At 64.1% G+C, this 14,325-nt stretch overlaps 1 protein-coding gene across 1 annotated transcript; it reads right to left on the bottom strand.

Annotated features, from left to right (window-relative positions):
• Positions 1-2,289: 2,289 nt before the first annotated feature.
• LOC142595947 (antigen WC1.1-like) lies at positions 2,290-11,319 on the bottom strand. The gene is given in 16 exon segments (XM_075724817.1): positions 2,290-2,546; positions 2,796-2,948; positions 3,152-3,235; positions 3,667-3,762; positions 4,515-4,652; positions 4,941-4,976; positions 5,390-5,704; positions 5,788-5,850; positions 6,335-6,649; positions 7,005-7,319; positions 7,405-7,731; positions 8,652-8,966; positions 9,079-9,414; positions 10,731-11,085; positions 11,118-11,207; positions 11,209-11,319. Coding segments are annotated over 16 exon segments (3,306 nt in total).
• Positions 11,320-14,325: the final 3,006 nt, after the last annotated feature.

The following is a 14,325-nucleotide window of genomic DNA, read 5'->3' as shown; positions in this document are numbered from 1 at the left end:
TAAAGCCAGAAGCAACCCCTGAAGTTTCTTGAAGTATTAACAGGTCTCACTGAGGGCCATTACCAACACAGCTTTCCCATGGACTCGTTAGAGCAGAAAATTGGAGACAGTGATGGCAGGAAGGCAAAGGCAAAGTGCAGGTGAGTGATGCTGAGAAAAGCCTTGATGTGTTTCATCAGGGCAAACACCAAGCCCTGACCCCCAGCCCCTCACAAGAGAGATCCTGTCCCTCAAGCGTGGCTCCGGGCTCTTCCTGGGGTGGTGGGATGTGGGGTGTGCAATGTCAGCTGAAGGACGGTGGTACAGCACCTCCTGGCATCTCCGGGGTGTGCAAGGAGGCAACAAGTCTCTAGTGTCATGAGGACAAGGTGTGTCCTCATAGGCCTCGGTGACAGAGACAAGTGCCATAGCCAAGGGGACCAAGATCTCCGTCCTGCTAAGCTTTTCTGCCTGGCCAGTGTCCTCGGCCATCTCCACCTCAGGCTGTCCTACGCTGCCCCATGCCTCATTGGTTTCCCTGCAGGCTGCAGACACCCATCTCATTTCCCACCTTGCCCTCACCCTGTCATGTCCCTCCCTGTACTGATGTCTCTTCCCTGTCCTGGTTTAGGCTGGGATAGAGTGACTTTTCTTCCTAGGGGCTGGCATAGTGCAGTATTTTGGATTTAGGATGAAAATAACATTGATGACACTGATGGTTTAGTTGTTGCTAAGTAGTGCTCACACTCATCAAGGACTTTTCAGCTTCTCATGCCCTGCCAGCAAGAAGCTGGGAGGGGTCACAGCCAGGAGAGTTGACCCCAACTGGCCAGAGTGCTATTCCATGCCATATGACGTCATGCTCAGTATAGAAACTGGGGGGAGTTGGGCAGGAGGCAGCGCTCGATGCTTGGGGACTGGCTGGGCATTGGTCAGTGGGCGGTGAGCAATTGCATCGTGTATCATTTCCTTTGTATATTATTATTAATATTATTATTATTACTACTACTACTATTTTACTTTATTTTCTTTCAATTACTACAGTGTTCTTAACCCATGAGTTTTCTCACTTTTACTCTTCTGCTTCTCTCCCCCATCCCACCGGGGCAGGGGACGAGGGTGAGCGAGCGGCTGTGTGGTGCTTAGTTGCTGGCTGGGGTGACAGCACGACAGGGAGGGACACAAAATTCCCTCTGCCATGGACATGTACCCACGTTAGCACCCTCCCAGCCAGGCCCTTCTCCAGGCCAGGGGCTGGATGACAGCTCTGGCTTCCAGTCCACGTCTCATGGGGATCCCTTCTCCCTCCCCCTGGCCTCTCCCTCCTCTGCCTCCCCCAGCGCTGAGGGAAAGGTCCCCCCACGCCCCCTGCTCCCACCCCTCCTGCACCTGCACACAGGCACTGCCCCAGCACAAACCCACACTGAGCCCCGTGGCCAGGCAGCAGGAGGGCAGGGGTTGGGGCTGAGGCGCAGCAGGAGGAGGGGCTGCCAGGGCTGCCATGGGGCCTTCCAGCCCCTGCCCAGGACAGAGGCAGCTGTGGGGCTGTGAGGGGAGTGCGGGGCTCTGCCAGGGCCCAAGGCAGCAAGAAGAGCCCATGGAGACTGGGGTGCTGGCAGAGGCAGCCAAGGGGCAATGCCAGCCCCGTGCTCCCCAGCAAGTGGCTCTGCACCCTGTGCCAGGGCAGTGGGGAGCAGAGCTGCCTCCTAACCAGTGTGGGAGGTGATGCGCGGGACGTGATAGCCCCTGGGGCTGGCTGGGGGGTCCAGGGCACCGCAGCCACCTGTGGGCTCACTTGTGTGGGGCCACAGCCCAGGGCTCAGCCCAACACGGCAGCTCTGTCGTGGCCTGTGTGCTGTGGGACCAGCATGGCCCAGGCAGGGCCTGGGGGAAAGAGCAGCTGGGGAAGCCCCAGGTGAGGAGATGGGCGCTCCCGCTGGGGCGCATCACAGCACCTTGCAGAGAGACAGTTTTGTTGGAAACTTTTGCTGGCAGGGTGGAAACGTCTCTGCCAGCAGGAATATTGCCCAGGGACCATGGGCTCTGGCAGCCCCACAGCCTGACCCCGAGCCTGCTGCCCCCGAGATGTGCCCCTTCCCCACCACCACGTCTTTGTGCTCTGCTCCCCCCAGTCAGCCTCAGGGAGACACCCCGACAGCCGGGCAGGCAAGCACCAGCTCTGGGTCATACCCCAAAGGCTTTTAATAGGAACAACTGCGGAGGCACAGCGTGAAACCAGGGGAATCAAAAGAGAGGCAATGGCCGGCTGTTTCTGCTGCCCGTGGGAAGAGGGAGACGGTTCCCTGGTGCTCACGGCTCTCCGCGCTGCAAAGTCCCCTCCTCGCTCCTGGCTGCACCCAGCTGCACGGCAGGGATGGGCTCTCCTGGCGCAGGGCTCAGGGATGGCTGTGCACTGAGCTCTGCTGTCGCAGCCTTTCTGTGCTCAGGGGGATGTGCCAGAGACACCTCTTCAGCATCGTCATAGCCTGTGCTCTCTGGGGACAGGGACCAGGCATCTCCCTCAGCTGCAGGGGCCCCAGCACTTCTCTGCGAGCGCAGGTTTGCCCCTGCAAGCAGCAAGGCAGGCCATTGCACGTTGGCCCCATGGGGTGCCCCTCCTGCTCTCTGCATCACCTGCCTCCCGTCTCCTCCTCCCTCCTGACATGTCCAGCTCCCTCTGCCAGCCCCGGTCCCCCAGGGAAAACTCCCAGGGCAGGGTCCCCCATCCCAGGAGCTTGGGCTCTCCGTACGGCAGCAATTCACCCGGCACCAGGGATGGCATCCCATAAAGCGGCAGTGCCATCTTTCCCTCTCACCTCCATGGGCATCCCTGGGCCCTGCTCCCTCCTCTGGTGCCCTGGGCATTTCCCAGGCTCCCTGCCCAGGGGCAGGATCCTCCCCAGGGGCAGAAACCTCCCTGGCATCATCATAGCCATGCGCTGGGTCACTTCCAGGCAGGACAGGGACGTCTGAAAGGAGAGGGGAGCTGGTGACACTGAGGAGATACATCTGCAGAGCAGAGGACGGGAGGATGCGCAGGGCCGTGGGGGTCAGACCCTGGTGTTGGCAGCACCCCAGGAGACTCCCCAGCTCTGTGGGGACACTCAGTGACACCGCTGTCCCTCACATGGCTGCAGGGAGGAGAGATCCACTCCTTCCCACACCCTGTTACCTGGTGCTGAGCCCGGACCCTCCTCCTCCTTGCTGTCCGCGGGGTAGGGCTGCAGCTTGGCCAGGGACCCCTCTGAGTAGGAGCCTGGAGAGAGGCGCAGCGGCTGTTATGGGAGTGTGCTCTGCTGAGCCGGCTTGTGGTGAGTGCTGCTGGGGACGGGGGACCCACAGAGGCAGGGCTGTGTGGGGAGGAGGGCTCAGGACTCACCCTGCTCCCCTGGGACCAAGCCTGCCTCAACGGGGCTCCCAGAGCTGCCCCGGGACAGCCCCTTCCCTCAGCCCTGCGGTGCCACCCAGGGATTTATGCAGGGGCAGGCAGAGAGGGGCTGTCCCTGGCTGCGATGGGAAGAACTGCTGGGGAGGAAGCTCCTCTGCTGGGCCCAGGACCCGGCTGCTCTCCCCACACACCCCAGCGCTGCAGGGACCGTAGGCCAGGGGACTGCCGTGGGTCAGCCCTAGGTGGAGGTTTGGGGACAGAGCCCTGCCGATGTGCCCCCATGAGGGACCCACACCCACCTGAGCCACTGAACCTCGCCCGCTTCTCCCATGCCGGGCCGTAACCGATCTCCTCATAGACGGCGTCAGGGAAGGGCTCCCACGCTCTCGCCGAGCCTGCGGACAGCGGCAGGGCTGGCCCAGGGACAGGCAGAGAGGGGACAGGATCCCGCTCTGCTCCCCCTGCTTTGGTCCCCGGGGCCAGCAAAAGGCTCTGGCCACAGCACAGCCCCGCTGCGCTGCCTGCTCACCGCTACCCCTTCCTCAGTGAGGGCAATGTCCCCACGGAGGTGAGCGGGGGCAGCGACACCCTCACAGCGTCCCCTCAGAGACAGCCCTTGTGCCCCTCTGGCCCCTGGGTCAGCTCCCCGGTGCTGAGCTTGGAGCAGCTCCCGCCTCTCCTCTCCCCCTGGAGCTGCCCCCTCTCTGCCCCAGGGATCCATAGCACGGCCCCTGCCCTGCCGCGGGGAGGTCACGGTTGCACAGAGGAACAGCCTGGGGGCCTGAAACCACAGGGATGGACCCTGCTGCCCCATGTTCCTCCTGGCATCTCCCCTGCCCCACAGACCCCTCCAGAGCTGCCCGGAGCGCTGCCAGTGTCATGTCCTCATATGTGTCCCCTCTGCTCCCATCTCCCCCAGCCCAGCTCGGCCATTTCTCTCCTCGCCCCGTCCCTAACTCCCGCCGTGCCTGGACTCTCTCTACCCCTTGCTGCTGGTGGCCCATGGCCCATGGTCAGGCGGTGGATGAGGCGGCACATGGCAATGAAGGCAGCACACACGCTTATCCCCCCAGCTCTGCCTGTGCCGCTCACTGACACCTGCCAGCACCCCTGGCCTTGCCAGGAGGCATCTTTCCCCGGGACACACCTGCGCGCCCAGCCCTGGCGCTTCGCACTTGCCCGGCCAGGAGGGCCAGGAGCAGGCAGAGAAGGGCCCCCAGGACGATGCAGATGATGACGGGCAACGACAGTCTCCCGCTGCTGGTGGGACGGTCCCGGCTGGGATCTGCATGGGCAGGAAGAGAGAAAGGGCAGCAGCAGGCCTGGGAGAGGTGGGGGCCGGCACACCCCAGTGCTGCCCCCCACTACAGCAGGGGTAGGGGACCCCAGGAGTGAGGGATGAGGAAGCTCCCAGGCTGCTGGGTAAATGAGAGCCCTCCCCAACGCCCCTCCCCACTGCTGTCCCGGTGCCTCCTCTTGGGAGTTTCACACCCCAGCAAGGAGCCCCCTCCCTGCGGCTGTGGCTCACAGCTGGCCCCGAGAAGAGCCAGCGCTGGCAGGGAGGACAGGTTACCTGCTCGCGGGGTTGGTGCTGCCGTCCTGGGTGCAGCTGCAGAGGGGAGAAAGGGAACTGGGCTGAGAGGGTGGCTGTGAGGGTACCAGGGAGCCGTGCGTGTGTGTGTGCACGCGTGTGTATATCCCTGCCACCCCCCACCCACACTGCCCCTCCTGCGAGGCTGGTCAGGGGGGCTGGGACAGAGCCCAGGGCCCTGCTCTGGCTATCGGGCAGGATGGCGCAGGCAGCCCAGGAGATGCCCCTGGGGGCTGCAGGGCCCTGCAGGCAGGAGCCAGAGGACATCCAGCCCCACAGAGGCTGCTGCCCACTTGGCACCAGGCTCCCATACTCCACAGGCACAGCCTTGCTCTCAGCAGCTCTGCAGCCATGAGGGGACCCAGTGGGGAAAACGCCTGCCCCGGCTCCCTGCCAATACCCCAGCGAGGGCTGCCAGCCCCGCCGCTCACCTGAGCACTGCACGGCAGCGTCCTCCTTATGCCGGCAGGCCCCGCTGTCCCCAGGCCGAGCCCAGCAGGCCTGCAGAGATGGCTCAGACCCCCGGCACTCCACCTGCTCCAGCCAGATGGGGCCCGTCCCCTCCCCAAACGCAGCCTCGTCCAGGGCAGACACTGCGGGGCCACAGCCCAGCTGCCTGCACGCCACCTCGGCATCCTGCATGTCCCAGGAGTCGTCGCACACCGTCCCCCAGGAGCCGCGCTGCCAGACCTCCACCCTGCCCGAGCACCCGCTCTCGCCTCCCACGGCACGAATCTTCTCCCTGTCTGGAGAAGGCAGAGACCTCCCAGGGCACCGGGCAGCAGGCAGAGCCCTGCCAGGAGAGAGGGGCATGCAGAGGAGCAGCTACCTGTGCAGCTCGTGGAGTTTGGGCACACGGTCCCCACGGCCGGGGCTGTTTCTGGCCGTCTCCCTGCAGAAGGCAATGCTGCCGTGAAGGGGCTGCTGAAGGGGGTCGTGCAGCAGAGAGTGGGGCTGAGCTCTGCTCACGCCTCCCCGTGCCACCTCGCTCACGGCAGCAGCTGAACGCCGCTCCTTCAGGGGACATGCACGGCACTGTGGGGGACCCTGGCTGCTCAGCCCCAAAGGGACCCCGGGTCACAGAGAAGCAGGAGGGTGTCCGTGGAGGGGACACGCCTCGCAGCCCTGGCTGGTCTCTTCTGAGACGTTGCCTGGAGACACCGCTGCCTCCCCCGGGCGCTGCTGCCAGCCGGCTGGCAACTGCTGGCGAACGAACGTGTGGGGCTCTGAGAGCTGAAGTGCCATTTGTGCCACCAGAAGCAGCAGGGTCTGGCACGTACAGTAAAAGCCCCCGTGGGCCCTGTCTCTGCGCTTGACTGTGCCCGGCAGGGAGCAGGAGCTGGGGCGATGCTGGTGCCCAGGAAGCTCAGAATTACCACTGCAGGTGATGTGGGTCTCCTCTCGCAGGTCATCGCACGACCGTGGGTCCCAGGGAGCAGAGGGACACTGCCAGAAGGAGCTGTTTCTCTCCCCACACTCCACGCGATCCAGCCAGGCGTGGCCAGACACCCTACCAGAGGGCAGGCGTGTTTCCAGGGTCCCCGCGTCCCCGCAGCCCAGCTCCTTGCATGCCAGCGACACCGTTTGGAGAGTCATTGAGTTGGAGCAAACGCTCCCCCATGTGCCATTGTAGAAAACCTGCAGGCGCCCGGAGCAGTTGCTGCCGTTCCCCAGCCTCAGGGCCATGAAATCTGGGAGGAAAGGCCCCAGAGGGGCACAGGCTGGTGTGGGGCTGTGGGAGCAGAGAAGCCTCTTCCCCCCGCAGGCCCTGGCCAGGCAGGGGCACGGCCAGCAAGTCACCCTTTTGCCAGGGGCCGAGAGAAGTCCCTGACGGAGAGACACCCATGCCCTCCCCGCTAAGCCCTGGGCACAGCTCAGCTGACAAGGGACCCCCCGTGGGACCGAGGGGCTTCGTGCAGGGGTGTCCCCAGGACAGGCTCGGGCAGGGGCTCCGAGGCAGCCAGGCACAGCCTGGGCCGTTGCCGGCTCTCCCCTCGTCCCGGCCTCCCCGGGCGCTGGGCTCCCACCACAGCTCCCGGCACAGACCTGAGCAGACGACTCCTGCGTCCTCTTTGTGCGCGCAGTCGTGCTGCCCCCAGGACCCTGCCGGGCAGTCCCAGAGAGCAGCTTCGGCCCCGGAGCAGTTCACGCCATCCAGCCAGATCTGACCGGAGCCTTCCCCGAAGCGAGCGGAGCCGACCGCCTCCACCGCCCCGCCGCAGCCCAGCTGCTGGCAAACGATGGCGGCATCAGACAGGTCCCAGCCATCGTCGCAGACGGTCCCCCAGCTGCCCTGGTAGTAGATCTCCACTCTCCCAGCGCAGCGCCCGGGCCCCTTCACCAGCCGCACCTGCCGGCTCCCTGCAGCAGGAAGAAACCCCAGCTGCCCTCAGGGGCTGCTGCCCACCCAGCCCAGAGCCCGGGGGGCCCGTGCAGTGCCACTCACCCGCGCACACGACGCCCACGTCCTCCGCAATCCCTGCCGCCGCTGCGCTCTCGGGCAGGGAGGTGTTGCAGAGGCTCAGCTCGGCCTCGTGCCCTGCGCACCGCACCCCTCGCAGCCCCACGGGACCCGTCCCTCTCTGAGGCTTCGCGGGGTTGTAGGCTTTTTCTGCCTCTCTGCACCTCAGCTGACGGCACACCACGCTGGCCTCCCGCACGTCCCACTCGTCATCCAGGACTCGGCCCCACGTCCCGCGCTGCAAGATCTCCACTCGTCCGTCGCACCGGCTCCCTCCACCCACCAGCCGCAGGGCCGTGGAGCCAGCGGGGCCTGGGGACAGCAGCCGTGCCCCAGCCCTCGGCAGCACCACAGAGCCCACAAACCTGCAGCACCTCCCCAGGCTCTGCAACCCGCACAGCACCCTGCAGCTCACCCGCCTGCCCCAGCCCTCTGCGCTCAGCTTCAGGAGCACGTTTCCACAGGATTGCTTTCCTAGGCCCTGAGCAAGACGCTGTCTTTGCTCTTGGTGGGGCAGAGCCACCCAACACGTCTCTGCTGAGGGCGATGGGGCAGCTCCCGCAGGAGGGAGCAGCAGCCGCTGCAGGGACCCGGGCACAGGCAGTGCTGGCCAAGCCTTGCCCAACCTCAGCGCTGACACCGGCGCTGCTGAGACAGCAGGCAGAGCCCTCACGTCTGTGCCCCTCTGCATCCCTGGGCATCGGGGTCTGGGCGCCTGTGTCCCTGGCAGGGAGCAGAGCACGGGGGGCCTTTCTGAGCAAACAGCACAAGGTTGGGTCTTGTGCTGACCAGAAGCACCAGGAGCAAGGGCAAAGCCCAACCCCGCTCTGCACCTCACCCCCCAGGTCTGCTGCTGGGGGCACCTGGGCAGCCCCCACGGGTGTGGGATTGGGCTCTGAGGGGGGGGTCTCTGTGGGGCTGGGACAGGGCTGTCTGCAGCCAGAGGGATGGAGCTGAGCCCCACAGCCCTATCCTGGGCCTGTCCTGCAGCAGCAGAGCAGAGGACCCCGCGCCTGGCGCTGGCCGCAGGGCCTGAGCCACTGCCCTGGGGGGCAGAGATGCCTGACCTCGTTCACTCTTCAGCTCTCCCACATCAGAGCCGTCGGTGAGAGCAGGCAAAGCCCTCCAGGTTGCTCCTGGTGCAGGCAGGGTTTCTCAAGGGACAAATGCAGCTGGTGCTGCCACGGGCTCCCCTGCTTTGGGTGGCCATAGCACCTTTTCCCAGCACCCACCTGAGCAAATGACAGCAGCGTGGTTCTCGGGGGAGCACGGTGAGGCCCCCAGGGCAGTCACTGGGCACTGTCCCAGGTGGGCTTCAGTCCCCTCACAGTGGAATGAGTCTCTCCACACAGGTCCGGTTCCACTCCCAAAATGCCCTCCTCTGGGAATGGACTCAGCAAACCCGCAGTCGAGGTGACGACAGAGAACGTGGGTGTCCAAGAGATCCCAGCGGGAGGCACAGAGGGTGCCCCAGGTGCCCAGCACCTGCACCTCCACTCTCCCCTCACACGCCGTGCTGCCGTTCACCAGCCGGAACCCTGTGTACTCTGGGGACAGAGAACGATGAGAGAGTGCGGACCCAGCACGGCACGGTCCCTGCCCTGCTCCCCTGTCCCCAGCACACCCCCGGATATGTAACACCCCACCCTGAGTCCTTACGTGCGCAGGTGACACCGACAGCATTGGCATGGGTGCAAGGCTGGTCCCTGGGGGATCCCCTGGGGCAGGAGATGAGAAGGGATTCATTCCCGGCACACTGCAGCTCTCTGTCCCACATGGGACCCACAGCTTCTCCAAAGCGAGCTGCCCCAGGCACGGACAGGGGTACGCCACACTGGAGCTCCCTGCAGACCACCTCGGCAGCTTTGGGACCAAAGTCGGATTCACAGACAGTCTTCCACTGCTTCCCGTCATGGACCTCCACACGTCCTGAGCAGGGGCTGTCCCCTCCGACCAGCTGGACAAATCCTGGAGCAACCAAAGACCCCTCAAGCTCTCCCAGAGCCCTCTGGCAGTTACGTGCCTACATCCCAGCTGCTCTGCAAGGTGGCCACAGGCAGAGAGACCGCAACCACCCACCGCTGCCAGTGGGTGCCAATGGCACAAACACACCAGGGCCCCCCTGCCGCTCCTCAGGCATCATCACAGCATTTGTGGGCTTGCTGCTGTCCCAAAGCCCCAGCCGTAGGCACTGCTCAGGCACACTGCTGCTGTCCTGGAGACCCTGGGCTTCCTGGCACCAGCCACAGGCACTGCAGTACCCAGAGCACTTGGGGCCCAGGGAGACTGGCCCAGGCCCTGCTGGCGGCTGCAGCCTCATCTGTGCACTGAGCTCAGGGCCAGGATGAGGAGCCCCTTGGAGCTGCCAGAAACACAGCCTTTCTTTCCGGGCCGTCTCAGGCTGTTAGGTGGCACATGGGACAGGGCAGAGGTATGGCACGGCTGTATCCGCAGCCGCTGTCTGTGCCAGCTCCCCACGCTGGCACCTGCCCAGGGAGGGGGTCCTCAGCCAGGGCCAGAGTGCAGTGCCAGGCACGCACATCCCCACCAAGGGCCAGGCAGAGGGCAGGGGAGCGGGCAGAGGAGCAGCCCTGGGCTGACACGATCTCCCGGTGCAAGCACAGGCACTGAGGACAGTGCAAGTGCTGGCAAAGCCCCTGTGGCACAGGGCAGCCGCGGGCTGGGGCAGGCAGGAAAGGCTGGGCAGCAGCTTGGCCCTGCCTGCCTGGGGCCGTATCCCCATGGGCTGGAACTCATGGGGTGACCCTGGGAGAGGAATGAGGTGCCACGGGCCACCCTGCTCCTCTGCCCAAGGCCAGCGCTCCTCCCCTCTGAACATCCCTTGGCTGAGGCTGAGGGACTCCTCTCTGCCAGCAGGCACAACCCAAAAGTCCCCTGCCATCTCATGCCCTTCCCCGGGGCTGTGGGTGGCCACGTGAGCAGCTCCCGGTGCCTCTGGCATGGGGAGACCTGGCCCTCGGCCATGCCAGACAGGTCCTGGCTGAATGGGAGGAGAAAGATGGGAACCAGCAGCCATCCCGGGGCAGGGAGAGGGATTAATCTCCCAGCCCCAGGCCCCCACTGAGGGTGGGCTGAGCCACCTTGGGGCCTGGCAGTGGCTGGACACACAGGGTGGGCTCCCCTTGCTCTTTCCTCAGGGACCAGGGACAGCAGCAATGACACTCCCAGCTTGGCAGTGTCACCAGCCACACCCAGCCCTGCTCTAGTGCCCGCTTGTTGCTCCCTGAGGGCACAGCCAGGTCCCTTCCCCTGTCCCGGTCCCAAAGCTGGGGAACAGGATGGCCCCTTACCTGAACACGTCACTCCAGCATCGTAATAGTGACTATAGCTGTATGGACCCCATCCACGGTGCGTACAGTCAGACAGGGCAGACTCATTACCATGACACTGAACACCATACATCCATATGGGGCCAGATCCTGGCCCAAAGTGTCCATATTTAGGAGCTGTGACAGCAGACCCACATCCCAGCTGCTTACAAACCACTGCAGCATCCTTCATGTCCCAGTCGTAACCACACACGGTTCCCCACTGGCCCTGGTGTTTCACCTCCACTCGCCCAGCACAGGGCCCGCCGCCATCCTCCAGCCTCAGCTCTGCAGCCCCTTCAAACAGCAACATGGGACCGGTCAGGAGAGTGCCGAGCTCCAGACTGCAGGTCTAAGGGTCACCCCTGCCCAGGCCGAGTCACAGGCACCAGGGTGGGAGCCCCTTCCCCTCCAGGCTGTCCCTGCAGCAGTTTTGGGGTCCCTCCTGTCCCCACGGTCTGTGCAGGGCTGGGGTGCCCAACTCCAGCCCTGCTGGGCGATTCACCACCCCACAGCCCTTGGCACCTCTTCCCACGCCAACGGCCCCTGCCCGTGCCCACCCACACACCATGCCCCCAGGCCCTGCTGAAAGCCCCCACTGAGGGTGGGCTGAGCCACCTTGGGGCCTGGCAGTGGCTGGACACACAGGGTGGGCTCCCATTGCTCTTTCCTCAGGGACCCACCCGCACACCGTGCCCCCAGGCCCTGCACAGGGCACCGTCTCCTCCCCAGTCAAGCACACCTGCACAGCCCCATGCCCCCACACCCGCAGCTTCCCCGGCACCACCTTCCCTGGCACCACCCAAACCCACACCACCCCCAGGGCTTTCTGTGTCCTCAGGGAGCACCGACACAATCCCAAGGATCCCCCCAACCCACGTCCCCTCCTCACCCCTGGCATCAGCCCAGCCCCTATGCTTGTCCGAGGCCCCCTGGAAGGAAAATCCTCTGCAGCCTGTGAGTGCAGACAGCCCGCTCCCCTTCTCTCTGGGGGACACAAACTGCCTTCCTGGGGTCGGAAGGAGCCCAAAAGGGTACCCCAGGATGGGGGATGTCTCTAAATGCAGCCAGGCACGGGCTGCCTTAAAGACAGAGAGGCACAGGGAAAGGCAGAAGGTCCATGGACGTGAGCACCTTCTGACCCTTGTCCCAGTGTTGCCGGGAAAGCAACCCCAGCCCCAAAGGGATCCTGATACCCCGCCGCTACCCACTGGCCCTGGGCGGTGAGACAAGGGAGCCAGCACTTACCCCTGCACAGCTGCACCCAGAGGAGCAGGCACAGCACCCGAGGGGACAGGAGTCCCTCCATCCCCATCCTGAGCCTGCTGCCCCGCTGGCACAGCCCTGCTGCGCCCCGCTCCCTGCCACGGCTCCGGGCAACTCACGGGGACAACGACGATGGCAGGCTGATATATCTCTGCAGATGCCGACCCAGCTGCAGGAGGAGCCAAGCGAAGCAGCAGCACCTTTTTAGACATGAGCGGCAGCTATCTCCCCTCCGACACAGACCAGTCCTCCAATGAACTTCTCCAGCGCCGTTCATGACCATATATGAGGGACATCTCTGTCCCACTGCGGGCGTCAGGGTCACTGCAGTGGGGGATCGTCACAGGATGAGCTGAGCGTGGAGGGGAAAGGAGTCTGTCACCCCTTGCAGCCTGCTGTGGGGACAGGGAGCACTGAGCATCTCCTGCACTGGGCTCATCCAAGAGCCCAAGGCGTGAGTGTCCCGAGGCCCCCGAGACATGGGAAGCACAGGGCTGGGACTGCCGCGCGACCTGTGTCAGGATGGGAAGGGAACAGCCCCTTCCCCTGCCACAGCCCCTGCTGTGCTGGCAGCAGCAGCTGGGAAAAAGCCTTGGCCAGGGGAAGAGCTCCATGCCAGCAGTGCTGGCTCACGTCTCCCTCCCTGGAGAGACCCACGGTGGGTCCCTCGCAGGAGCCGGAGCTGGGACATGGCCCTGCCCTGGCAGCAGACACGCAGCCCCGAGGCTCAGACATGTCCCTGGCTCTCAGCGTATCACTGCGGTGCCGTTATTCCCCGCGGGTGGATCGGGACCTGGAGCCTGCAGGTGCACAAACCACAGCCCACGTGGCCTCGCAGCGCTCGCTGCGCTCCCCTGGCAGCGCCCTGCAGGAAGTCTGTGGTTTCCTCCTGGCACCGTGCCCAGGCACATCCCTGCCGTGCCCCCGAGCCACCCCCAGCCCCACTGCTCCAGCCAGGGCTGCAGGGGCTGCTCCTTCGGCCTGGCAGCCACGGGGCCAGGCAGCTCCCGTCCCCCGTCGTGCCCCTCTCATGCACACGGCCGCTCTGCACCCAGCCCCACGGCCACGGGTGCCATCGGTGACGTGACCTCACCCCCTCCTGCTGCCACTGCTCTGTGCTCATGGCTTACACTGTCACACCTCTGCCTGTGGTGCATGGGCTCCTGATGATGATGCTTCTTCCAAAAAGCCACATTTGGGTAGGGGCTCCATATGATCTGCATGACATCAGAAGCACCCACACAAGCCACATGCCTGCTCTTGGCCTAAAAGCTATTCCAGCAGCAGGGAAATCACAGGCTCGTACACAAGCCATGTGCATGCTGCTGGCCTATCCGCCACGCAGCTACACGTGATGTCACAGCATCTCCACCTGCCATGGACCTGTTCCTGGCTTACCAGCTATGCCGGCACTACTGACATCACAAGGACATTCACAAGCCATGTGCCAGCTCCTGGCCCATCATCCACTCAGGCACCAGCAGCCTCACAAGCACCTACACAATCCATAAGCCTGCTCCTGGCCTATTAGCTCCTCAGGCCTGAGTGACCTCATAAGAACCTGCACAACCCATGGGCCTTCTCCTGGCTTGTGAAGTATTCAGGCACCAATGATCTCACAAACCCCTACACAAGCTTTGGGCCTTCGCCTGGCCTATCAGCTCCTTGGGAACCGGTGACCTCACAACCACCCCCACAAACCATGTTCCTGCTCTTGCCCTGTCAGCTCTTCAAGGAAGCAATGACCTCACAAGAACCTACAGAGTCCAGGGGCCTGCTCTGGGCCTATCAGCTACTCAGGCAGCAGTGACCTCACAAGCACATCTCCCCCTGTTTGCCATGTACTCCTTGTTGAGGTATTCAGTCTCCAGTGACCTCACAAGCTCCTCTACAAGCCTTGCACCTGGTCCGGGCCTATCAGCTACTCTGCCAAGAGTGACCTCACAAGCTCCTACACAAGCCATGAGCCTCCTCTTGGCCTATCAGCTACTCAGGCAGCAGTGACCTCACAAGCACATACCAGCCTAGGTGCTATGTGCTCGTGTGGTGCAGTGACCCCAGACGGCAGCTAAACCCCCACCCAGGCACTCACTGCCTCCCTCCCAGCAGGATGGGGGAGACAACTGGAAGGGCAACAGCGAGAGCAAAACTCATGGGTGACGATAAACACAGTTGAAGAAGTGGAGGGAACAAGAGAAAAGGAAAGAAGGGATGGAGAAGCACTCAATCACCCCAGCAGACCGATGCCCAGCCAGTCTCCGAGCAATGGCTCCTTTGGAGAAACTCCCCTCCCAGCTGTATTTCTTAACAA

Source organism: Pelecanus crispus, chromosome 25, assembly GCF_030463565.1.
Source record: "Pelecanus crispus isolate bPelCri1 chromosome 25, bPelCri1.pri, whole genome shotgun sequence".
Classification (NCBI taxonomy): Eukaryota; Metazoa; Chordata; class Aves; order Pelecaniformes; family Pelecanidae; genus Pelecanus; species Pelecanus crispus.
Note: the sequence above shows the minus strand (reverse complement) of the source record. Positions and strands in the feature narration are given on the sequence as shown.